Genomic DNA, 26,775 nt, shown 5'->3' on the forward strand with positions numbered 1-26,775 from the left:
GGGAATTTTCCTCTCCAAGGCCTTTTTCATTTGGAAAAACCCACAAAGCTCCTACCAATGGCTTGCTCTTTGTCTGTCTCCCCATTAGGTTGGGACCTGCAGAGGGCACCCCTCGGCCTAGCACAGGGCCTGGTGCATAGAGCTGGTCATCCCGCACCGCCCTGCAGAGCACATGAACGCAGGAGTCAGACGCTGGCCAGCGGCTGCAGCAGCAGTGGCAAACGTCTCCCCAAGGCCAGGACCAAGGGGAAGCCACGCGGCTGGGAAACCCACCCTCCTTGGCTCTAGGGTGCCTCGAGCTCGATATTCCTGCAGGCAATCTCCCGTCGACCCCTTGCTGATGGCCTCTGCCGGAGCAGAAGGGAGAGGGTCTAGCGGGAGGTGGTCTGAGTAGGTGCATGGAGCCTCCAGCCTATCTGCGAGGCCGGTGTGATCAGATGCGGGACAGCCCTCCCTCCACACCCATCTCCTCCAACCTCACTGTGCTTGACTCCTGCCCACCGCCAGGCAGGGCCACCAGAGTGCCCTCCTTTAAGGAGCTCCCTGCTGACCACAGCGTCCCGACTCTGCTTTAGATTTAGAGGCTGATTCACGCTCTCTCAGCTGCCGATTCTCTCAAGGTGAGACTTAAGGCTGCGGAGGCAGGTCTTCTTTGTTCTATTCCCCCCACTCCTGTTGCTGGCACAGAGCTGGGTGCCCCCTGGAGGGTGTCAAATGGATTCCTCTAAACTCCTTTACCCAGACCTTTTGGCCAAGAGCAAGACCAGAGTGTAGGTAATTCCCGAATGCAGATTCAATAGTGAGAAAGAAGCGAATCCAAATCCGAGGGCTACTGGTTGTAGGGCAAGGCCCCTCTGGAGCCTGCCTCACCAGCCCCAGCAAAGGGACGTGGATGGAACTACTCTGGGGACGGAGTGCAGGGTCCCCCTTCCCCGGCCACTCACCTTGAGGGCATTGTGGGACGTGCCGCTGGGACGCCTCCTTCCCCCATCTTCCAGCTGCATTTCAGAATACAGCTCCTCCTCGTCCTCCTCCATGATGTCTGAGAGGTCAGACCCCCGGCTGCTCTCCGTGTGGTACTCGTCTCCATGGCAACAGTGCGGCTGGGGGCCAAGCAAAGGGGCTACTGAGTGGATGGCTCCTTCCGCATCCTAGAGGAGGCCAGATTGAGCTTGCCAACCCTTTCCCTGCTTTGCTGACTCTCGGGGTTCACAGGCCCAGAGATGGGCACGGGGTGTGTTACTCGTTCTGGAAAGTGAGGCTGGGAGAGGATATACCCACCCTCTCTGTTGAAGTGGCAGAGACAGGATCAGCGCAGGTCTCTCAGCTCCAACAGGTACAGAAACACCTGAGCTCTGGACAAGACAGAAAACCCACTGGGGCTTACAAAATACGTGGGCAGAATGTCCATTTCTGGGCACCCTCAGCTTCTCCAACTTATTGGCTGGACAAAGGCTGCAAACTCTGGTGACAGTGAGGATCAGTGCACACCAGGTGTACACCGGATCCAGCATTGTGTCAGAGGGGCAGGGGGATAGTGGTAAGGTGGGGTGTATATGCACCATAAAAAGGCACTTCGGTTTTTAAAACATGCCACGTTGTCTAACACACACGCGCAGACACTGGCAGACAGCCTGGCCTGGCAGGAGGTGGAGCCGCCGCGCCGCACAGACTGTGTGCTCGCTCCAGGCCCACCTCGGCCTCAGCACGAGATGAAGATTGTGCAGATAGCAGGGGCACTGGGCGGAGGCTGCGGACAGCGTAAAGGCTTCAACAAAAAAAGTGTCTTTAAATGAAGCGGCTACCTGGTAACATGCCAGCTCGGAGACGGCGACAGGCCGGGTGGACTCTCGCAGTGATGGTGCCAGCAGCAGCCGCCGATTTCCACTCACAGAGAAAGCACCCCGTCTCGTGGTAACGGTATTCAAAGCAAACCTTCGACAACTCAAACTACACGCTGTCATGCGCTCAGATTTATGAATGCAATACATCCATAAAGATACTGTGTTTTTGCTACATGGTGTCGATTGGGAACAGTTTATTTTGCGGGGGTGTGGCAAGACAAAAGTATTCAATAGCATTCTGTGACGTATTTATCTTAAAAAAATCTGGCTTCAGTGACTAACCTAGATGAAGATGTGTATGCGTGGGCATCACGGTCAGTTCCTGGCCTGCTGAGGGAGGCTGCATGGCACTGCAGATGGAAGGTTTCTGGCCCCGAGCCCGCGGGAGGGAGGATGGGAAGGGCCTCAGCTGGGCAATCTGTAACACCAGCCTCTCAGCTGCACCAGGCCTAACGCTTCCAACCAGGCTCCAAGTGGAAGGCATGAAAGCGAACTGGGTTTAAATGGATGAAAAAGGTGAGGTTGTTTCTAACGAGGCCCTCCCAAGGCCCCTGGCGAGGGACTTCCTGCACCACAGAACAGTCTCACTTTGTTCAACCCCAGCAGCGAGCTAGGGGTCAACTCCTGAGACGGAAGGAGGTGTCTGGCGTTCACCAGATGCTTGAGGTCAGCCGACTCTCCATTCCTGGAATAGTGTTCTAAGCAAAGGTCGCCAGCATTTCAGGGAGATGTCTAGTGACTGGCCGAAGGCACTCAGCAAGTAAACAACAGGGCCGAGACCAAGGTCCAGGTCTGCCCTTGCCTCTGCTGACAGAGAACATGGCCTTAGAAACTCCACCTGGCGGGTGCCTTCTCCTGGGGGACACGCGGCTTTACCTCCAGTCCTCAGTGGAGAATGCCGGCAGGCAGATGGCCCTCCCTGGGGATAGGGGAGGTGCTGAGCCCTGCATCCAGCAGGCCTGGGGCTATAAATTTCACTTATAGAGAAGCTGAGGTAAAGCTTCCACAAGACGGGATTTTTATCATCACTATAGCAAACTTCAGTCTTGTCACTTGGCAAACCACCTTTTCTCTCACCAAACTAAAAATCACAAATTCCTCTTAAAAGCCTCTTTCCTTAGATTTAATAAGGGTACAGAGTTTCAGTTACACGCAGAGCAGGTTCTGCGGGCCTCGTGTTCAGCATGGGCAATGACAGATGTATTAATTCACCTGACTGGGACAGACTTTTTTTCTTTTTGAGACCAAGTCTCACCCTGTTGCCCAGACTGGAGTGCGGTATCACGATCTCAGCTCACTGCAACCTCCACCTCCCAGGTTCAAGCAATTCTCGTGCCTCAGCCTCCTGAGTAGCTGGGATTACAGGCACCTGCCACCACACCCAGCTAATTTTTATATTTTTAATGGAGACGGGGTTTCACCATGTTGGCCAGGCTGGTCTCAAACTCCTGACCTCAAGTGATCCACCCGCCTTGGCCTCCCAAAGTGCTGGGAACACAGGCTTGAGCCACCACACTCAGCCGTGCGTGACAGTCTTTACACAGTGGGTACCTACATCCAGTCATCAAGACGTACACCTGGAACACAGACAGTCTTTGTCAATGAAACACTTTTAAAAATAGATAAAGATATTATTTATTGGTATAGCGAGCATTTCTCACTGTGGACTGAATGGAAATGTATTTGAAATATTGGGAGAATGGAGGTGATTTTTTTCAGAGCAAATGTCTCGGCTACCCTCAGCCTCACTTCTTTCATTCATTCATTCGACAAACACTCATTGGGCACCTACTATGTGTGAAATGCTAGAGATACTATAATAGTCAACTAAAAGTGGAGGCTTCCGCCTGCTAGAACGTCAGTGTCTTGGGGCAGATGGGATAACGCCGGGGTAAGGGTACGTGTGACGGGGCGGGCAGCGTGGAGAAGCGGGTGTTCAGGAAATGCTTCCCGGGTTGTAAAACCAGCGGTCTGTGCACCAGCTCAACTTCAGTCACTCCCTGCCACCATCATGATGCGTCACCTAGCCAGATGTCATCCGTATGATTAATGAATGTATTCTTTGAATTGAATCAATATTTAATGTTACTTTTACAGAAAATATCTCGACTGTAAATGGAAAACAAGTGTCACTTGTCATCTAAATGAATACAGCATAAAACAATGCTGCTAAATATTAATGCTTTTTAAATTTTAATAGAAGCAGACCTGTTTGCTCTGTTAAAAAAGGAAACAAGCACGACAACGTTAATAGCATGCTTAGCCAGACAGACTTCCTCTGCAGGCTCATCAGAAGGACTGGAAGGCCCTTGAAAGTGCAGAGCTGTGTTTCTGCTGCTGTATTTCTACTCTTCTCTAGAAAAGTCATCTCTTGTAGCAGGTGTGGTCATCCAGAGCTGGGCGTCAGCAGTGGTGGCTACCAGCCACGTGTAGCTGTTTACATGTAAACTAATTAGAATGTAAACTAATCTGTAACTAATTTTATAGAAGTAAAAATTCAGGGCCTCAGTCACACTCAGCCCCAGGTGACCGCATGTCCAGGGCTCTGTGGCCACCTGGGGCTGTGGCTGCCATAAGACAGCACTGAATGCCAATCTCAAAAACCAGTGGGGATGTGGGTCCCACACCCAGAGAACAAGTGCTCCAGCCTTTCGTCTGGGTTCAAAACCTGAGCAGATTGCAGGGAAGGTAATGATTCACTCCTGGGTAGGTGGAAAACAGGGCACACTGGGAAAGGCATGGAAACAGGTCTTCTGCAGGCCTCGGTTCAATCTAATTCCAGCTCTGTTAGAAGACCATCTGCGTAATCATGGACAAAAATTCTCAATTCTGTGGGCCTCAGTTTCCCTGTATACACAAAATAAGAGCTCACATTTACTGAGAACTTACTACATGCCAGTTGCATTTTGCGTGTCATGCAACACACGGAAAGCCTCATAAACCTGTGCTATCGTGGCAGGTGTTGCTGACTCCACATTTGCTATGGACTAAGCTGTATTTCCCCACCCCGCCCTCTTCAGAGGTTGAAACCTTAACCACCAATGTGACTATTTGGAGACAGGCTCTTTAAAAAGGTGATTAAGATTATATGACATCATGATGGTAGGGCCCTAATCCAACAGGACTGTTTTCCTTACAAAAAGAGGACAAGGTACCAGGGATGTACAGGGTAAAGGCCACGTGAGGACTCAGGGAGAAGGCACCATCTGCAGGCCTCAGGGAGGCCTCAGGGGAAACCAGCCCTGCTGGTGCCTCGGTCCTGGACTTCCAGCCCCCAGCACTGTGAGAAGCAGACTCGTGCTGTTTGAGCCACCTGATCTGTGGTATTCTGTGATGGCAGCCCCAGCAGACCAGTACAACAGTCAACAGAAATCCTATCTCCAGAACTCACCCAGGGCCCAGCACCAAGAGAATGAATCATCTGTGACCCAAGCGACCAAAACAGATACCTTTCTCTACTGAGATGGCCCCTAAGGTTAGGGAAATAAAAGATACCTGGGGCCGAGGGGTCAAGGCCTGGCTGGCATGGCTGCTCTCGAAATTCCTATGCTGCAAGAAAACCCACACTCTTGCTAAACTCCCCAACAACAGGAGCTGTGGGACTCCTCCTAACTCTCATTTACAACCCAGACCACGCAACTCCAGCTGGGCAGAGGACCGGCCTTACACACACTTTTCTGACAAGCGACTGTAGACATGAAGCCGGTTTCAGCTTAAAGAGGCTTAGGCCCATTTTAGCTTAGGCGTTGAGTCCTGGGGTTCACCTTTTGGTAGGAAGAGCCAATTCCACCTAACACTAAAACCCCGCCCCAGGTGCGGTGCTACAGATACGTCTACTCACTGCATGTGTGTGTGTGACTCCTCTCGGACGGATGGACAGCTTTTCCCCAACCTGAATGCCTATGGTTCTGTGTAATGTGGACCCTGTGAGGCACAAAAACCACCCTGCCCTTCCCTCTTCAGAGACAGCACCCTCAGCACGCACCAGAGCCTCTCCAATAAAGCTCTCCTTTCTACCACTGAGCCACGCTGGTGGGCTTTTGGATGACACGTCACTGATAAGCCATTCATTGGAATCCAGTTCCTGCCTGGGTAGTGGCCATGTGACCTCAGTCTGCTCAGCGAGATATCATGGGAAGTCCGACTAGAAGGAAGTCTGGCTTCCATTCATCCCTTTTTTCCTTCTTGGGGTTCTCTCATAGGAGGGTGCGATTATTGGAGCTATGGCAGCCACTTTGTAACCATGAGAGAAAGGCCAAGAGAATGGAAGAGACAGAACCCAGACCCCTGACACACTGAGAGCCAAATCCACCTCGCAGCCTCTACTGCAGACTTCCTGTGATGTGGGGTAATTAAACGTCTTTGTCGTCTTAGCCGTGATTAGTTGGACATTCCGTTTCTGAATGATTTGGATCTTCCAGATGAAGACCATCATGGCTGGAGGAGTCAGGGGACTTGCCCACTTGTGGTCTGTAACCAGCCGGGACATAAACCCAGGCCTGAGAGATGCCAGTCACCCTCTCTGGGTATGGGGCTGTTTTGCTGTGGGAGTGGGTACAGAGGATACTGTGTGATCTGATATCTGCAGCGTCTTTGAGCTCCCAAGATGGAGCATTCCCCAGGCCCTCGGTTATTTCCAGTTGCTCCTGTTGTCCAAGTTTTGTTCTTTACAGCATCCGAGGGCATTTCCATTAGAATGTGCATGATCGGAAATCAGACAGAAACCCCACACTGGCTGAATGTGTTCCTCGTGAGCCCAGCTCTGACGTTTTGCTGTTCCGAAGGACGAACACTGGCCGTATTATTTTGTTTCCCATGATACCTCCCTAGCAGATGTCCAACAAACATCTGCCCGATTAACGGAGGTGAATGAGCGAATGGCAGGTTCTGCCTGAACTGAGCCTAACCCTACCAGGACCTGCAAAACCACCCCCATGACCAAATACCAGGATGGTGCAGTGGGGGCGGGTGGAAGCCCTGCACCTCGACTTTTTCAGTTATCCCCAGTGAGGGTACGTGACAGGCATCATCAAACCTAAGCTTAAGAAATCTAGCATGACTTGGGACCCCAGCTGGGCGTCTCCATCTCTCTAAGGACCCAAGGGTAGCAGGGAAAAGTGCCCACGTCTCTTGATCCCCACGGGTCCTGCTCCGAGCCCATGCCGACCAAGAGGACGGTGTGGGGTCTGGCCCGCACTCACCTGCTTGCCGAGTTCAGAGCCTTTCAGGAAGTCGTCCACCGAGGCGCCCCTCCTCTTGAAGTCTGGGGAGTCGTAGGCGTCCTCCTCATCTGAGGCGGCATACTGCCCTGCGCTGCTTCTCTCTAGGAAGACGCTCCTTTTCTCTAACTTGGAAAGAGAAAGGAGGCACACGGGTGAGGCAGGGCCACACTCAGCCCCACCTGCACTCGCGAAACCTTCCGCCCCTCAGAGCCTGGCCAGGCGCCCCCCACACAGTGCTCTGGGCCCAGCTCTGCCACCCTCTCGCTGCCCCAGACCCACCAGAATCTTTTTTTTTTTTTTTTTTTGAGACAGAGTCTCACTCTGTCGCCCAGGCTAGAGTGCAGTGGCGTGATCTCGGCTCACTGAAACCTCTGACTCCCAGGTTCAAGCGATTCTCCTGCCTCAGCCTCCCAAGTAGCTGGGACTACAGGTGCCCACCACCATGCCTGGCTAATTTTCGTATTTTTAGTAGAGACGGGGTTTCACTATGTTGGTCAGGCTGGTCTCAAACTCCTGAGCTCAGGTGATCCGCCCGCCTCGGCCTCCCAGACTACTGGGATTACAGGCATGAGCCACCACGTCCGGCCTCTTTTTAACCTTTGAGGTAATATTTGGATACAGAGATGACACCTCATTCCCTCCATTGGTCCCCTCTGCCCAGCTTTTTTTATTTTATTTTTTTTTTATTTTTATTTTTATTTTTTTTTTGAGACGGAGTCTCGCTCTGTAGCCCAGGCTGGAGTGCAGTGGCCGGATCTCAGCTCACTGCAAGCTCCGCCTCCCGGGTTCACGCCATTCTCCGGCCTCAGCCTCCCGAGTAGCTGGGACTACAGGCGCCCGCCACCTCACCCGGCTAGTTTTTTGTATTTTTTTTTTAGTAGAGACGGGGTTTCACCGTGTTAGCCAGGGTGGTCTCGATCTCCTGACCTCGTGATCCACCCGTCTCGGCCTCCCAAAGTGCTGGGATTACAGGCTTGAGCCACCGCGCCCGGCCTCTGCCCAGCTTTTTAAAATACTTTGACCAATTCACATTTGTCTGAAACACAGGACTTGGAAGGATTTGCTTCCTCTCCGGCCCCAGGCTTCCCGGGCTTCCCAGGCTTCCCAGGCTTCCCTGCCTTCACAGCCTTCTTGGGGACCTGGAGCAGGAGTGGAGCCGCATCCCACAGGGCAGCTGCTACCCCGTCCTGCCCACGGCCTCCCCAGAAGCACCATCTCCCAAGCCCGGGGCCTGGGCTCCTGCCTGTCAGCCAATCAGAGCCATGGTGAATTCACATATTCTGAAGGGGGGTTTCCTTTACACAAAGGCCACAAATTCATGTTTAGTATTTTTATTAGTGGTCAATGTTGAAAGAATTAGGAAATTTCACAGAACATTTCCAGTTTTTCAAGCCACGGAGAAGGTGGCTCCCTGCCCAGTGTCACCGTCATCCTCTCTGTCCTAGACATACCTGAGCTGCTGCTCAGCACTGACCTCTCAGGGTGCGTGCCCTGCCTCAGTTTCCCTGGCCTGGCCCCCAGCCCAGAGGAACACTCACAGGAGGATGGTGTAGGGTCCTGGTGAGACCGCACAGGCTGACCCAGCAGGGCCGAGGGCCCTGGCCAGGGCTGTGCTGCCGCCTCAGGTGGAAATGGGCTCAACACAGTAGGAGAGACAAGACTGGGTTCTGGGTGGGGGTGCGGACACACGGTCTGGCTCCCAGCCCCACATCTCCACCCCCAGCCCTGCACAGGAGGCATTACTCTGCCGGCAGTTTCTCAAAAATTCACATCCCATTGCACGTGTCATCTGGAACATGGCCCTACCACAATCCAAATGCTCTCTCCTGGACCCAGAAAAGTTCAGTTAGCAGGCATGCAAGTATGTACGCAGGGACCTGTATGCCCACATGTGTTTCTACACACAGGTACAGATGTGTATGTGAGGACACATACAGATACGTGTATCTGTGGGTGCATGTCCATACATGTATAGACACATGTGTGCATGTGTGTACATATTTACATGCACACACACAGAACCTAGGACTCCGCAGCCAGCAAAACCAGGAAGAGCCCGGTTCGGGAAACTGGATCCCGGCCAACTTCCACCGGACAACTCTCAGATCCCTTGTCGCACACCAAGACCGTTGTCTGGATTTTTCTGAGCCTTCTTTCTAAGCCAGGCGAGCGCCTGGCATTTCCTTAGTTATGTGGCTACATATTTGTAAATAAAAAACACCATTTAACTCAATCAGGATCAGGCACATGACAGAGTCCACCAGCAAAGCTATGGGCTGAGCGTGGCCCCCCTCCCGGCAAGCTGGGATGCGGTCCCCCTCCGTGGGCTGGGGAGATGACAGGGCCCCGTCCCATGGGGCTCGGGGACTGAGAAGTCACTGAAGTGGGAGCCTCAGCCTTACCCTGCTGCTCTCAGCCACCCTCTGTGCGGCCTCCCGGGCCATGGCCTTGGCGACGGTAGTGGACACTGGGGTGCCCTGCGGCTGCGGCAGGATGCGGCTGGGTGAGGGCGACCGCCTTCCAGGGCCTGCGGGCGGCTCCAGCGTGTGCCCATGCACAGGGCCAGGTGCACGGCTCTGCTCCCAGGCCTCGTCCATCCTGGCGTGGGGACCCAGGCGCTCGTCTTTGGTATCGGGGACTCCAGAACTTGCTAATGGCTTTGATTGGGGTGTAGGTCTTGGGTGGGGGGTAGGAGGCACCAGGAGCTCGGGGGGAACGGCAGCAACTGCAGAGTCCACGGACTCGCCCTGGGCGGAGAGGGTCCGCACGGTCACGCCCTTGGCCTCCAAGCTCCGCAGCCGCACGAGCTCCACGGCCGTGCTGTCTGCCGTGGGGAAGATGACTTCAGCCACCTGTGGACAAGCAGAGCAGGCTCGCGGGCTGCCTGAGATGAGCCCCGCGGTTCTGCATGGGGAGCCGGCCAGTCGTCTGCCCAGATGCCCGGTGCAAAGGATCACCCCCAGCAATCTCCAACTCCAACCACCCACCAGATATGGAAGCTCCAGGAAGTCTTGCGGGGAGGGGGCAGGGACAGGTTCACAGACCTCAGGCACCAGGACCCAGTCAGTGGGAGGGGTTCCGTGAGGCCAGTGACGTCAACTGTTTATCTCCCATCCTCTGGACCCATTCTGAGTAGACGCAGGGCCAGACAGGGGAGCGAGTGTCAGGTTTAACACTGCCACAGCCGGAGGGGAGAGAGGGGCTCAGGCAGAGGCCAACGTGGGCTTCCAACTGCTGGGAGACAGCAGGGCTGAGGGCTCCTCTGCAGGGGCCAGGGCCCATGCTGGGAGCTTCCTGCCTCAGAGCACAGGAGTCAGCTGGAAGCGGCTCAGGCAGACGCGCTGCCTCTGTTTCCAAGTCACCCCTGCTCCCGCAGGGCAGAGCTGGGGACGGCGGCGAGGAGCAGCTGCTTTTCCAAGCCCTCCCTGAGGGCAGATGCTTCTACTTCACCCCAGGCCGGGCTAGGGGGCTGGTGTCCTTGGTTCCCTACACCAGGGATATACCCATTTCTTGGAGTCAAGGCCTGGCCACCTCTTAACGTGCAGACCCAGCAGTGTTTCAAGGCGGGACGTGCCTTTGGCCATGGGTATCATCTTGCTAAGACTCAGTTTGTTGAAATGAGTAAGGCAGTCATCAATCAAGAATGTTCTGATACTGGGGGTCCCCTCTCTGGCCCCTGCATTTTTAATACACAGCAGAGCAGGGAAGGGGATGAGTGAGGGGAGGGAGGTGGGGGGAATGCTGGAAATGAGGAAGGGGCCTTGGGGTGGGGTGGGTGGTGCTCAGTACAGTGATGGAGTCTTCAGGGCTGAGGGTGCCTCCAGTGATCAGGGCTGGAGGAGCAGGCCCTGCCTCCTTCACTGAGCAAATACCGGGCCCATCCCAGCTACACTAGAGCCTAACAAGCTCCCCACCCCCACCGGACCCAACGAAAACTCACCCTCTGCCCTTTGGCGTACACGCCGTAGCCAGTAACGTTTGCGCCGTTGGACAGCCCGGAGGGCGTCAGCACGGGTGGTCTCCAGGAGACCCGGATGGTGGCGGGGGTTGCCCCAGCCTGGACAGTGACATCTTGTGGGGGTGCTGGGGGGCCTGGGAGGGGACACAAGGGAACGGAGGCGTTGAGGGCTCAGCCCTGGCAGGTGAGCCATGACTGGGCTCCGCCCATCTCACCTGAAAACAAGATCATTCAGTAAAGTCACCAGGGAAAAAGAGAAGACACAGTGTTGACAGCACATCAGAAACTCTGGTGAGGTGGGAGGGTGGGGCCGGGGTACACTCAGATACCAGGATGCACAGCTGCCCTTTTCCTTTAAATTCGGCATTTAGTCACCATCTTCTGGGAAATGCAAACCTGAACTGTCTGTGGAACCATCTCCTCACCTGTCCTCAGTCTCTGTGACCCGGCAGAGCCACCTCTGCCCAGGGGTCTCAGGCCTGGCCAGGCAGCCACACGATTGGCTCAGAGGGGGCCAATGAGATGCCGGCATTTGGCAGATCAAATGGAAGAGAGATCTTGGCGGAAAGCAATCCCCCATCCCCCTGCCTGCCCTGGTCCTCTCACCTTTCCTTCTCTCTTTTCTCTCCCTCTACCCTCTGCCTGGACCTCACATTCCCCATCTTACCGCACCATGAAACTGAGCAAAACTGAAGATGAAGAGACCAGGTCTGATGACATCATTGAACCTGAGAATCCATTTCTGCATGTGTGTATACGTGTGTGTGTAAATGTTTGTGTATGTATGGGTATATGTGTGTATGTGTGCATATGTGTGTATATGTGGGTGTGTTTGTGGATATGTATGTTCATGTGTACGTATGTGTGTGTGCATGTGTGTATGTGTGTATATGTGTGTGTATAGATGTAAGTGTATGTATGTGTGTAGATGTGTGGGCGTGTGTGTATGCAGGTGTATGTACATGCATGTGTATGTATATATGTGTTTATGGGTATACGTGTTTGTGGGTGTGTATGTGTGTATGTATAAGTGTGTATTTGTGTGTGTCTATATGTGTGTGCGAGTCTGTGGGTCTGTGGGGCTGTCTGTGGGGGTGTGTGTGGGTGTATGTGGGTCTGTGGGGGTGTCGGTGGGGGTGTCTGTGGGTGTATATTTGTGTATGTGGGTCAGTGGGGGTGTCTGTGGGCCCGTGTGTGGGGGTGTATGTGTATTTGTGTATGTGGGTCTGTGGGGGTGTCTGTGGGGGTGTGTATATGTACTTGTGTATGTGGGTCTGTGGGGCTGTGTGTATGTGGGGTGTGTGTGAGTATAAGCACATCCATATCTCCCACCAGCTGTGTTACTCTGAAGAACCCCAACCTTGCGCCACCATCCCTGGGCATGGCTAACCCTGGCCGTACCTGCACCACTGTCCCCGGGCATGGCTAACCCTGGCTGTATCTGCACCATCGTCCCTGGGCATGGCTAACCCTGGCCGTACCTGCACCACCATCCCTGGGCATGGCTAACCCTGGCTGTATCTGCACCACCGTCCCTGGGCATGGCTAACCCTGGCCGTACCTGCACCACCATCCCTGGGCATGGCTAACCCTGGCTGTATCTGCACCACCGTCCCTGGGCATGGCTAACCCTGGCCGTACCTGCACCACTGTCCCCGGGCATGGCTAACCCTGGCTGTATCTGCACCACCGTCCCTGGGCATGGCTAACCCTGGCCGTACCTGCACCACTGTCCCCGGGCATGGCTAACCCTGGCTGTATCTGCACCACCATCCCTGGGCATGGCTAACCCTGGCCGTACCTGCACCACCATCCCTGGGCATGGCTAACCCTGGCTGTATCTGCACCACCGTCCCTGGGCATGGCTAACCCTGGCCGTACCTGCACCACTGTCCCTGGGCATGGCTAACCCTGGCTGTATCTGCACCACCGTCCCCGGGCATGGCTAACCCTGGCCGTACCCAAGACCATGGGGGATGGTACATGGGGTGTGGTTGGACACGAATTCTGAGAAATGCTGACCTATGTGTGATTGTCCCAACTACACCCTCTTCCTCCAACACAGACATGTCCCTCCAGTTTACATCCCACTCTGAGACCTTGTTCCCAGTCACTGGGGTGAGCCTGGGGACCCACCTCTGTGCTAAGGGCTCCTCCTCTACCTGACTCTCTCCATCTCAAAGTCAGTTCCAGGGCAGCCTTTCCTGAAGGCCCCAGGAGATGTGCCCTTTACCTCCTGACTCCCCATGGAGTGCCCATGTCTGGTGTTTCTCTTTCTTCACCCCCAGCACTCATCAGAATTCATCACAGGAGGCATCTGTGAAGAGCAGGTGGCCTCATTATCCTGGCATTCTTGATCAACTCCGGGCAGTTGGGGAGGAAATAAAATGTCGCGTGTAACACAGATGAACTGACCCTGCCTACGTTAGCTGATACCTGGACATGCCATCCCCCTCAGGCAGCGTCTGTCCCCCCGGACGTGCCGTTCCCCTCAGGCAGCGTCTGTCCCACCGACCCCTGACACCACTGCTCTGTCAGGCTCTAGTTAACCAAAGGTTTCATGAATACCAGAGCGGGCAGTGGAGGCTTCCGGAGGTGGGGATGCCGCTGCCCAGTAACTCAGCAGCACTGGGACCCTGGCGAGTCGGAGAGCGAGACGACGAAGGAGGTGTCCACACTCACCCCACCTCCCTACCATATCCCCAGGAAAGGAAGGGGGCACATCACACTCCCCGTTTGAGCGGAGGAAGCAGAAAAGGACCCTGGAGTTTACATCGCGGAGAAAATACCTTCTGTGATGAAACGTGTCTCTTTTATACAAGCCATGTAGGTGTCGTGTGCATCGTATGCATGCTTAGTGGCGCCCACCTGTAATCCCAACACTTTGAGAGGCTGAGGCGGGCAGATCACAAGGTCAGGAGTTTGAGACCAGCCTGACCAACATGGTGAAACCCCATCTCTACTAAAAATACAAAAATTAGCCAAGTGCGGTGGCAGGTGCCTGTAATCCCAGCTACTCAGGAGGCTGAGGCAGGAGAATCGCTTGAAATCAGGAGGTTGCAGTGAACCGAGATTGCACCACTGCACTCCAGCCTGGGTGACAGAGCAAGACTCCATCTCAAAATAATAATAATAATAATATATTTATAATAATAATAATTGTTATTATTTACAAGGACGAGAAAGAAGGAATGATTCCAAGAGGCGTGTAGGCACTTCCAGCCACTATCCCACTCAATGAGTATGTGTCCGGGGGTGCATGTGACACAGAAGATGCAACCATGTTCCCCGGGGGGACTCACTTCCCTCCTGTCTTTTGTAGGATGAGTCTCTTGCTGATGCAAGTACTCAAAGAAAAACTGCCAACATGGTCCCCAACATGCTCCAAGAACTCCTGCGCGTGTGCACGCACACACGTCCTGTGCTTCACGGGTGACCTAAGGGATTTTCCAGGGTCATGTTGTCAGGATGGGGATTGCGGCTTCTGCCTGCCCCACCTTCTTTCCCCACGAACAGGGTGACAACCTGGTGTTCTCGCCCTGGGGGACCCATGGAAGGACACAGGGCTCACCTGCAGGCAACGTGGAGAACTCCACAAAGGCCTCCTTCTTCTCCCTTTGCTCCAGCGGGAGCTGCCACGGCATCTGGTGGGGTTTGGCCAGAACCTTCACCTTATAGGCCATGTTGGGCCTGAGATTGAAGAACTGGTACTTGTACCTGGCGGCCTTGACGATGTCGAACTCCTCCTCGTTGAGGAAGATGACGTGGCTGTAGTTGCTGTTGGTGGGCAGCCAGGAGAGCTGGGCGGAGATCTGCGTGATGTTGTCCACCCGCAGGTGGGAGGGGGCCACCACCACGTCCTTGCCCACCAGCAGCGTGCACTGCAGCGCGTCCGAGCTGCCCCTGCTGGTGACACACTGCACGGAGATGCGGTAGGTGCAGGCTGCCATGTTGAGCTTCTCGATGAGGGCTTTAGTTCTGCTCCCCAGGGAGAGGTTCATGCGCGTCTCCTTGTCCACCAGGACGTTGTAGCTGCTCACGGTTCCCCATCCTGGCGGCACCGCTGGGGGCTCCCAGCCCACAATAACACTTTTGGCGAGTTGTTTGATAAGGGTGATTTTTCTAGGGTAAGGCACGATGTCTTCTCCGATGTCGTCGATGTTCACGTCCAGGGTCCCAGCACTGTTGTCGGTGATGCCCGCGTCCGTATGGGTTGGGGAGTGGAGGTCCAGGATGTGCTCTCCCTCCAGGCCGATGCCGGAATGGTTGATGAAGTTCTGATCCTGCTCGTTCCCCAGAGTGCTTGCCAGCCGCGACTCGTTGTCCTGCACAAAGTCCACGAAGTTGGAGGGCACCAGACCCCTCTGGCCATCGAGGAGCTCTCCTGTTGGGTACAAGGACAGAGTTATCGCTCAGCCAACACAGCAGGGGCCCCGAGACCCCCAGCGTACTACCACCTCCCCCACCAGGACCATAAGGCAGAGCAACAGGGTTGCCCTAGGGCTCCTCCACTGTTCCCAGGAGTCCATGCTGGGGCCAGCTCCACACCCACCATCTAAAGAGCCAGCTCCTCCAGCCCCATGGCCCAGTCTTCTTTTCTCCATATTTATCGCAACCTGAAACCGTCATGTTTGTGTGTCCATGTACCTACACTGACTACCCCCTCCTAACACGAACAACACTCGGGGACAGCAGGGATCTCACGACGACTGAATGCCCAGCCCTAGAGTGACAGCTCGCTCACAACAGTGCACAGGAAAGAGTTGTTAGAAGGACAAGTCAGTCAACTCAGTGGCTTTTGGAGATTAAGAAAATAAACATCTTACTATGATTTTTGAGTATAAGAATTAAAAGGTGATTTCCTGTCCCCCTTGAAAAGCACTGGGCACATCTTAACGATTCCACAACGTGTCCAATTTGATGTGAAACAAAACTATCAATTGGGTGTCAGAACCACAAGTTGAGTTGCAAAAAAAATGTCCAAGTAGCTCTTGTGGCTAAGAGTGGATGTAGTGGGGACCGCCGTATTTTGTGAAACTCTATGTGCTTTCTTCATTAGTAGGGCTCATGAGGCTGCTATCAGCAGATGGCCAGAAAATGGAGAAGCGTTCAGAGCTTCAAAGATGAAGCAATTTGGATAATCTCCCAGCACAGACCCAGAATGGACCGTTTCCCCCAATTCATCATGAGGCATCCACAGACCCACAGAGAGAGGCTGGGAAATGCCAAGCATTGAATTCTGCACCCGAAAGACCCTGTGCCTCAGGGGAGCATGTGATGTGTTGTGGGCCAGGCGAAGACATGTCAACCATTTCATTAGCCCTGGATTCTAAAAAAATAAATAAGAAGGACTTGGATTCAGTTCCAAACCTCCACCTAGGGTGTGGGTCTGCAAGAGTCAATCCTTTGCACTGAGGATACACTATTTAAAACTCCTTAGTTTGGAGGAGATGGTGGTGATGACGACGATGGTGGTGGTGATGAGACGGTGATGGTGATTATGAGGATGATTATAATGGTGGTGGTGATAGTGATAGCCACTATTTATTGAACAATCACTGTGTGCTAAGCTCTGTCCTAAGACCTTCATATCTATTACCTCATTTATCCTCACAGACCCTCTATGAGGTGGGTACTATTACTATCTCCATTCTACAGCAGAGAAAGCTGAGGCACAGCCAGGTGAAGGAAGTTTCCTGCTGTCACACGGACAATGGAGTCCTGAGTTTTGATCCCTGCCTGCAAAGAGGCTCCTGGAAAGCTTCTGTGGACTCAATGCGTGGCGAGAAAGTTCCAGAGATTTCAACACAGGTTCTCTGGCAGCTGTCTTGGGCACATATCTCTGTGCTTATGTGAAAATCAGTGGTGATAATGTGGACTTATGGGAAGAATTCAAATTGCTTTGCTACCAGCTGTGGTGAGAGTTCTTGGCTGGACCATCCAGAGCCAAGAAGAGCTGCTGGTGAGCGAGTGGTGAGCGAGGCAGCTCGCCTGCTGGGCTCCTGCTCACGGACGCCTCGAGAGGCAACACGACCTTACCCCAGTTAAACACCCAGGAAAAGCACCCAGGGCTTCCATCGGCTCTGAGAAAACAGCATGAGGTCACGAAAGAGAAACTAGCTCAGCACGAAAGATTCCGTCTGCTCAGGGGGAAGAGGAAGAAACCAAGACCACGCTATTTGTCCAGGGCAGTTGAAATGTATAGGGAATTAGGGAATCAAACCCTTTAGAACATTGATTTATGAACTGCTGGTGCTGTTACATGTTTATTCTCAAGCTAAAAAGGCAACGAAAGGTGGCGCACTTCAGATGGAGGATTTACATTCCCTGATTTCAAATTTGGAGAGGAGACCTCGAGGGAATGAGCAGGGATGACCTGGGGTCACCCCCTAAGTTGACAACAGTGCCTCAACGTCAAGGAGATGGATGGCCTTCCACAGGTGCCAAGGGCTACCTTCCCATGAGATCACCTGCAGCAGAATGAGGCTCTGCCAGGAGGATGCCTCTGGGAGACCCCAAGGGAGCTGGGCTGAAAGACAAGAGCAGGACAGACCCTTCTGGAAGCAGAGGGTCCATCAGCCCCGTGCATCTGGGAACAGCTGCCAAAAGCTCTGCAGAGATGAGCAGAAAACATCTACCATGTGTCAGAGGTCAGCCTGGAGCTGACACTGGAAACCGCACTCAGGTTTCTTTCCAGTCATCAAAGAGGGGAAACCTGGTAACTATGGAGTGGGGAAGGGTCAGAGCGGAGGGCTGGGCAGCCGGGAGTACGGTGGGAGCCCTGCCCGTCTATCAGGGCCCTGGATGAAGTGGTTTGCGGGGTGGACCAGCCCAGCCTACGTCCGTCACAGCCATGTTCCAACAGAGACCTTCGTAGAACCCGTCCTCATCCATGTCTCCATAGACGTAGAGGTATTTTCCCGCCGTGAGGGGCAGCTCGGCTTCGGGGTTCTCGTTCGGTCCATCGAAGGGGTTGTAGCTGCAGGGAAAACACAGTCACTTCGTTAGAGGCTCTGGAGGACACAGCCCACACCCCTGTCCCCGCAGAACGCTGGGCGGGCACACGGCTTCTCTCCTACTCCTAGGGAATTACAAACCCCCATGATCGTTCGGGGCTGAGGAGTTCTCTGTACAGTGGAAATCCAGGCCACTGCCGGCTCACACACACAGATTTAATGTAAAAATGCAATTCTGAAACAAAGTTATATGCTCAGAACTCTTTGCATCAGATAACAGGTTTATCATTCTGACATTTTGTTCACGTAACTATACGTCTCCCAATTGACAAGCAAATGTGAAGAAAATTAACCCTATAATCTTTCAATAATATAATTTAGTGAAAACAGAATCATATACACTATTTAGCAACCTGCTTATTTTCACCTTAAAGATAGCAATCTGTACTTCCACCTCATGAAATACTATTTTTATCATATCCTTTTAAATGGGTGTAGAGTATTCCACTGAACATACTAACATATTTAACCAGTTTCCTAATGTTGGGCATTGAGGTTTCTTCTTACTTTTGGCTAATATAGTGTTGCATTATGTATTCTTATAAACATATTTTTGCACACTTCCACAATTTCTTCCTAATGATAAATCCTAGGAAATATATTTGTTTGGTCAAAGGCACCTACATTTTTAAGGTCTTGGGTGTGGACAGTCAAAATGCTCAGAAAAATAGGTGCATGATTTTACCCTCCCCCACCCCACCCCCAGGAATATGAGAGTATCCATATTCTCCAGTCCTCAGCGTATTGAGATTAATAATTTTCAAAGCCCTGTCCAACTTGGAAAATCAAACACATGAAACAAATTCAGATGAATTGAGGATTTTCTAAATAAAAGGTGAATTAACTAAAAATAACAGTGAGTAACTCATTAAAAATGAAAATAACATTAGAGTTGGAGAAGATAGCCAGGCACTGTGATATTATAATTATGATATAAAAATGATAGGCATCAGTGGCACAGCGCTGAGAGGCTATTGCACGCAGACACACAGGGCCACAGTCGGCGGGGCCAGGATGAAGACCCAGGCCCACCCCTCGCTCCCTCAGTCCCGTCCTTGCTGTGTGTGGAGCAGGTCCAGGCGCAGCCATTCACGGAACCCTCAATGCCAGCACAGGGGCAGCGCCGGCTGGTGTCCTCTGAGCCTGGCACATGCTGAGGTGGCTTCCCAGCCAAGCAGAGGCCTGGCGCACCACAGACGCCTTCCTTTCCGATCATGAGCCTGGTCCAGCGAGGCTACCACATGCGACCTATGATGGCCAACCTCGTGGGTGCGCCTGCGTGTGGACCCTGGAGGCCACCCAACCTCGTGGGTGCTCAGGCAGATGCTGCCACGAACTGCATGGATGCAGCCATGGGACACGTCGGGAATGGGGACTCGATTGAGACGGAGGTAGATCAGGGGTCACTCAGCACCGGAGACGGGGGAAGAGGGACGGGTGATCACAGACAGAAATGGGTCCTTGGGAGCAACGGGAGCCTCCCACATGTGACCGTGGCATCTGCAAGCACAGCAGTGGCCCTGGGCAGCACACTGCAAATGGGAGAACTGTGTGGTGAGGACCATCTCACCATACAGCTGACGAAAGGAAGGATGGTGATGAACGTGTCAGCCTCACCCTGGACCTCGGGTGGGAAGGCCCCAGGAGCCCTCAGCAAGGCATTCCTCGTGGCGGAGACTGCGCCAGATGGAAGGGAGGAGATGTGGACACCGAGGCAGCCCCTGCATGGAAGGCGGGCAGAGGCCGCTCGGCACCCAGAGTGAGCACCCAGGAGGCTTTCGGTTTTCAGAAACGTCTAAGCAGGTGGCTGAATAATGGCAGCAAGAGGAGACACTGATTAGACCCAGGGTGGAAAACACAACCCCCCCTCCCACCTACATCTACCTGCAAAGCTACCTCTCAGAGGCTCTGAGGACATCCGGAAATCTCAGAACCTACATCTACCGGCAACGCCACCTCTCAGAGGCTCTGAGGACATCCGGAAATCTCAGAACCTACATCTACCGGCAACGCCACCTCTCAGGGGCTCTGAGGACATCCAGAGAACTCAGAACCTACATCTACCTGTGAAGCCACCTCTCAGGGGCTCTGAGGACATTCAGAGAACTCAGTACCTACATCTACCTGTGAAGCCACCACTCAGGGACTCTGAGGACATCCAGAGAACTCAGAACCTACATTTACCAGCAAAGCCACCTCTCAGGGGCTCTGAGGACATCCAGAGAACTCAGTACCTACATCTACCTGCGAAGCCACCTCTCAGGGACTCTGAGGACATCCAGAGAACTCAGAACCTACATTTACCAGCAAAGCCACCTCTCAGGGGCTCTGAGGACATCCAGAGAACTCAGTACCTACATCTACCTGCGAAGCCACCTCTCAGGGACTCTGAGGACATCCAGAGAACTCAGTACCTACATCTACCTGCAAAGCCACCTCTCAGGGACTCTGAGGACATCCAGAGAACTCAGAACCTACATCTACCTGTGAAGCCACCTCTCAGCGGCTCTGAGGGCTTTCAGAAAACTCAGAAACAGCTCTCTCGGGGACCCGCCACTACATGCCCCTCACAATTTGACTTGGTTTGGTTTCAGGGTGGTTGGACAGGGAAAAAAAAGGCATAAATCCATCACCAGTAAAACGTGAATGCCACTGAAAGAGTGAGATAAGGAGAATGGGCGTGGGCCGTGGCTGGTGATGGCCGCGGGAGAGGCAGATGGGCAGGCTCGTCGCGTCCCCGCTCCTGGGGCCGTACCAGCCGTGGGTCAGTCCTCGGGGGACATTAGCTCTAGGGCAGCTCCCCCAGAATAAGCCGTGCCCTCTCCACAGAAGTGGCAGGAACACGAGCCCAGTGGCCCTCTGAGGTTGGCCGTCGCAGGTCACATGTGGTAGCCTCGCGGGACCAGGCTCATGATTGGAAAGGAAGGCGTCTGTGGTGCGCCAGGCCTCTGTTTGGCTGGGAAGCCACCTCAGCATGTGCCAGGCTCAGAGGACACCAGCCGGCGCTGCCCCTGTGCTGGCATTGAGGGTTCCGTGAATGGCTGCGCCTGGACCTGCTCCACACACAGCAAGGACGGGACTGAGGGAGCGAGGGGTGGGACTGGGTCTCCATCCTGGCCCCGCCGACTGTGGCCCTGTGTGTCTGCGTGCAATAGCCTCTCAGAGCTGTGATGCTGTCCTCCAGCACCGTGATAGACGAGCGGATGGTGGGTCTGCCCCCACCCGGGTGCAACCAGCATTCGTGTCTGCCCGGGCCGGATTCAAACTGGGGAGCCCACAGCCCAGGGCAGCTACCCAGTGCTTCTGCTACCTGAACCTCGGAAATGGGTTTGCATCGGTGAAATTGGCACATTACCAACGAGCAGAACATGATCCACTGATCCTTTTAATGGTTGTTAGAAATAGCTCTCGCTGGAGAAAGCAACAGGTATTCGAGGTGTACCAATTGGCTTAAATCAAGAGTCATCCCCTTTGCATGAGCAGAGTTTAAGGATCTAGTGAGGGTGGGATCTACACTGAAGCTTGGTCCCTAAACAGATCACGGGGGACTCTGGCTGCCCGATGCCAGCTGAAGGGCAGGGATATCTGCCTCTGAAATACCGTCAGGTCAGCCTGAGGCCAAGCCCGCACTCAGAGCTGCTGGAGCATCTGTGAGACAAAAGGCTGGGTCTTCACGAGTGTGAGGAAATGGGGGCCAACTGCTGTGTCTTGGGCCTGCTGCCCCTGGCTGATGAATTCCCAAGTGTCCGCCTGCGGGCAGAGTTGGCTGCAGCTTGCTCTCCTTTCAATCAGGTAGTGCAATCCTGGGGATCTCTCGTCCCCGCCCATGTCCACCCTGCGGAGGCTCCCGTGGAGGACCTGAGAGGTGTGCGGGACAAAACTGGCTCTCGTTCCTTTTCAGCGAGCACGAGCACTGAAGGCCCCTGCAAGGGAAGCCCACTCAGTGGCTGTTATCGCAGCGAGATGCAGCCTGCAGCACCCGGCAGAGGGTGAGGATGCGGGAGAGCAGGGTGCTGGACGAGTCCCCTCTCACTCTCGGGGGCGGGGACTGGGGCTCTGGACACGTCCCCTCTCACTCTCACTGGCGGGGACTGGGGCTCTGGACGCGTCCCCTCTCACTCTCACTGGCAGGGACTGGGGCTCTGGACACGTCCTCTCACTCTCGGGGGTGGGGACTGGGGCTCTGGACGCGTCTCCTCTCACTCTCACTGGCGGGGACTGGGGCTCTGGACTCGTCCCCTCTCACTCTCGCTGGCGGGGACTGGGGCTCTGGTCGCGTCCTCTCACTCTCGGGGGTGGGGACTGGGGCTCTGGACACGTCCCCTCTCACACTCACTGGCGGGGACTGGGGCTCTGGACACGTCCCCTCTCACTCTCACTGGCGGGGACTGGGGCTCTGGACTCGTCCCCTCTCACTCTCGCTGGCGGGGACTGGGGCTCTGGACTCGTCCCCTCTCGCTCTCGGGGGCGGGATGTCCCCTGGAAAGACACACTCATGGCCAAACCCCTGCACCTGTGAACGGGACCTTATCTGGAAATAGTCTTTGGGAATGTGATGGACTTGGGTCATACTGCAGTGGGGCAGACTCCAATCCAGGGACGGGCATCCTTAAAGGAAGTGGGGAGAACACACAGAAACAGGCACAGGGAGGCGGCCGGGCAGGATGGAGGCAGAGACTGGAGCTACACAGCTCCAAGCCAGGGCCACCTGGGCTCCCGGCAGCCAGAAGAAGCAAGGACCCCTCCTTGGAGCCCTCGGAGGGTGAGACCCCCCCCGATACCCCCATCTCAGACTTCTGCCTCCAGAGTTGGGAGAGGAGAAACCTGTGGTTTCAGGCCACCAGGTTTGTGACCTGCTGTCATGGCAGCCCCGGGAGACTCGCGTGCCACCCAAACTCTCTCCACCGAACTTTGCTCAGCCTCCAGACCAGGCTGAAATCCCACCTTCTTCTCGTGCCCTGGGAGAAGGGAACCTCTCAGCCCCCCGAGTGTTCCCAGACCCAATATCTCATCTGCCCCACTCACAGGGGCTTGGTGGACGCAGAGAGGCCGCGCTTACCTATAGCGGGCAACACAGAGGTGGACCTTCCCCGAGTATCTCTGCTTTGAGGTATTGGAATTCCGTTCATTCTCCATCTACGAAAAAGGCAATGGGTGTGCGGGTTATGGAAGCTGGAGGTGTCCCACTCCCTTCCCGCGGCAACGGGAAAGCCCCTCACAGCTTCCTGGGTCCCAGGAGAGACGGCCTGAGACTGTGGCACTCCCAGGAGGCACTGCCACCCGCACCCCCACATACAAGTCCGGACAGGAAGGTGGTCCCTCAGTGTGCACCCCTTATCACACAGGCCCCTTCTGTGTTTGTGGAGAACCCAGTCCCCAAACAGCAAGGTAAGGCTCGAAGGCAGGGCCTTCCCCCAACAGAATTCAGGGCGTGAGACACTCAGGGCGCCAGGCCCTGTGGGGTCCGTGGAAGACACAGAGCTGCATGCTGCTTTGGGCACTTGGCCCTCCAGGGGCTCAGTCTATGGAAGAGGCCCCCCACCACCCCACATGCCCAGTGCCTCAGGAGGACGACATGGGGAGGTGGTGGGAGCTGCCATGTCCCCCCAGCCCCACCCTCTCTTCCTGTCTCGGGGTTTGTGGAGTGTGGGGGGCTCTACCCAGTGTCTCCTACAGCAATCCTGGGAGTCAGTGGGCGTGGCCTTTTCTCATAGGGGTGGGGGTGAAATTGAGCATGTGTGCAACCCCCAGTTATTCCACTCTCACTCCCCCCAGCGCATTCCCCACACAAGCTGGAACAGTCTTTAAGCAGGAATTAGACCACATCACCCCCTGCCTTAACAGCTTTCAGTGGCTTCACCTCGGACTCAGACCAAAAGCCAAGCGCTGTCCTCTGCCCCGGCCTCAGCTCGTCCCTGCCCCGGCCCCCCTCCAGCCACACCAGCCCCTTCCCATCAATGCGACAGGACAGGCCTCGCAGGGACCGTCCCCGACCTCCACAGGCCCCTCCCGGCCAGCTCGGCATCAACGGCCTCGCTGTGTCATCCTCGCACCCTTCGACGGGATTTGCTTTTCTAAACGCTGCCTCGCCAGTGTTCTCTCTGCTCCGCCTTAGAATAGGGACCTCACCTGTGTTCACAGCGGGGCCCCTACATCCCAGCACATAGTCGGGCCAGGGAATTAACAGGGGCAAAGGGAAGAACCAACCAGAAGGAAGAGAGGGAGGAGGATGGGGAAGGAAATACGGGACAGACTGGCCAACATCCACACCAGACACACATGGCACAGGCAGCCCCGGCGGCCCCTGTGGGACGGGACTCACGTCTGACTCAGATCTGCATCTTGGGCTACCGGATCTCGACAGAAAGGTGGGCTTGGCGGACAGAGGCTCCGGACTGTCACCAGGCTGCGGAAGGGGCCGGATATATTCACCGATCGCAGAGCCGCCTCCAATAGCGCTCTCCTGACCTGGCCACGAACATTAAAACAAGTTGAAACAAATATACAAATAACATCGTAAAAGTGCGTTGGTCATGTGCCTACCCGGGGTACCTTTCCCCTCTTTGACAACAGTCGCTGCATTTCATTTTGGGGTCCACCCGTCTCCCGCTCACCATCTACGTAGGCTGGTGTGACCCCACCCTCAGCTCTGGGCCCGTCCAGCTGGCAGGTTCACCCTGGTGGTAACGCTTCTTTGGGAGCACAGGACGAGGACCGGCCCAGGCAGAGGGAACTAAAGGAGAGTTGATGGCAAAGAGGCTGCTCCTTTCCATGGCTTAAAATTGAGCGGCTGTGAAGCTCTGGGAAGCCGCCAACCTCCTGCACCTGCAAGAGGAGCGTTCCGTGAGGACGGCACCTGCTCACAGCGAGAACGAGGGAAAGTGGATCCTGGTGATGGGCTTGGAGCCCCTGGTTCAAGATGTGCCTGAAGCCGCATCCTGGCTCTTCACCTGCTCCAGGTGACAGCCACACTCCTTTTCGCTCACATCAGTGTAGGCTGGCTTTGCTGTCACTTGTGAACCAGAGTCCTAACTGGCCAGAGAGGTGGGTTTGTGGCTAAAATATACTCTTGATGAGAGATTTGCAAGGACTGAAATAGTTCTCATTCCATCCTATCCTCCTGGGGTCTCAGGGGCTGCTGAGCCCTGTCCTGGTGGCCTGGAAAGGAGCATTGAGCACCGTGACGAACGCTGCCCTTTAACCAGGATCCAGGTGTGAAACACGATGCGGCTGCTTTCCTTCCCAAGCTCTCCGCTACTAGGAATGATGACGCCTCCTCCCTGGGGTCCCTGGTCCCTCTGTCGCTGTCTCATCCTAACAGTCACCTCACTGATGAATATGAATTGCTGAGTCCAAATCGGGAAGGATAAAATGATTTAAAAAGCCATCAGGAATGTTCCACTAACAGCTGCCCTAGGAGCCGCCCCTGGCAGGCCCCACAGCTCCAGGCTGCAGTGAACAGCAGGACAGCACCACCACGGCAGGGAATTGGAACTGGGGCAGCCCTGCCCCGCGGTCCCCTGTGAGAACATCCGATCCTGGAGGGCAGGACCTCGTTTTATTCACTGTAACATGGCTCGGCGTGCAGCAGGTGCAAAGTGAACACTGAACGAGTCAGCTCCCAGAAGCCTCGGAAACTCAGCCGAGAGAAGGGCCTGCTGCAGCTTCTCCAGTTCCGACTGGCATTGCTGCTTCTCCTCTGCTCCCAGCCACGAGAGTCACCTGGACCAGTGAAACTCGACGGGCGTGGCAGGCTCCACTTGTGGGCAAAAGCCACTTTTCCTCCCCACACAGTGGCCAGGGAACTTTCCAGAGAGGAAACGCTGTCCTCCGGCGTTCTGAGACTGGGGGGGTTTGTGACTGCAGCAGAACTTATAGCCCTTCCTGCCTGACACCGCAGCCACGGTGAACAGCAGGGGACAGCACAGCCGATGGAGGCGATGTGAACACAGCAGTCACCTTGTACTCACACTTAACTTACCCGAACCTAACTCTCTAGGGAAACATAATGTAATCCCCATGGAAGCTTCTACCTGCCGCTGTGCCTGAGAAGAGAGGGTGAGATTAGAAACAAAACATGCAGTGCCTTCAAGTGGGGCTGGCTCCCACCGGCCCCTGGAGATGTGAACACCACCCTCTCTCATGATGGGAATACTTCAGAATACGTATGTTCTAGAAAAATATGGCTCAAAAAAATGTTGACTCAAAAAACCCAGCTCCCATACTGGAAGGAAAGCTGGCTGTGCTGAGGGGGGTGCAGGCGGGGATAGGAGAGGCCACGCCTCTCCCCAACGTGCTCCTTCCTAGGAGGTTGCCAGGGACAGTTTGGTCCGTGAGCAACGCCTGCCTCCCATACTGACTGCAGAGCCTCACTCTGTCAGAGGGGCCTCCCCATACAGGACGCGAGTCCCTTGGTGGCCGCCCCAGCCACAGGCCAGAGGAGCCCTGGGTGAAAGCATAGGTGAGTGACGGCACATCCGCCTGGGACCCCTTCTGTGTCTTGTGGCCAGCCCTGCACCTTCCACCACCCTCTGTCTCAGGTCTGTGTGGGAGGAAGATCTGCGGCAGATGAACAGGTAAAAAATACAGATACGAACACAATGGGATGTTATCCGGCCTCAGGAAAGAAGGACACCCAGCCCTTTATGACAACATGAGGGACCTGGAGGACTCTCTGCTACGTGGAATAACCCAGGCACAGAGAGACAAATGTGGCATGGACAGCCCCCACTTAC

The 26,775-nt window shown here is 54.8% G+C and overlaps 1 protein-coding gene across 8 annotated transcripts in view; it reads right to left on the reverse strand.

Moving 5' to 3' along the window:
• RIMBP2 (RIMS binding protein 2) overlaps positions 1 to 26,775 on the reverse strand; it is a 328,067-nt gene that overhangs the window by 30,591 nt on the left and 270,701 nt on the right. For all 8 annotated transcript variants that reach the window (XM_015109708.3, XM_015109709.3, XM_015109703.3 and 5 more), the window contains exons 8-15: positions 24,363 to 24,508; positions 23,100 to 23,176; positions 17,894 to 18,003; positions 14,596 to 15,408; positions 11,007 to 11,158; positions 9,469 to 9,918; positions 7,046 to 7,192; positions 945 to 1,103 (exon numbers count right to left, since the gene is read on the reverse strand). In XM_015109708.3, coding sequence (XP_014965194.1) covers positions 945 to 1,103; positions 7,046 to 7,192; positions 9,469 to 9,918; positions 11,007 to 11,158; positions 14,596 to 15,408; positions 17,894 to 18,003; positions 23,100 to 23,176; positions 24,363 to 24,508 — 2,054 coding nt within the window. The remainder of the gene's footprint in view (positions 1 to 944; positions 1,104 to 7,045; positions 7,193 to 9,468; positions 9,919 to 11,006; positions 11,159 to 14,595; positions 15,409 to 17,893; positions 18,004 to 23,099; positions 23,177 to 24,362; positions 24,509 to 26,775) is intronic.

This window comes from Macaca mulatta, chromosome 11 (genome assembly GCF_049350105.2).
Source record: "Macaca mulatta isolate MMU2019108-1 chromosome 11, T2T-MMU8v2.0, whole genome shotgun sequence".
In the NCBI taxonomy this organism is placed as follows: Eukaryota; Metazoa; Chordata; class Mammalia; order Primates; family Cercopithecidae; genus Macaca; species Macaca mulatta.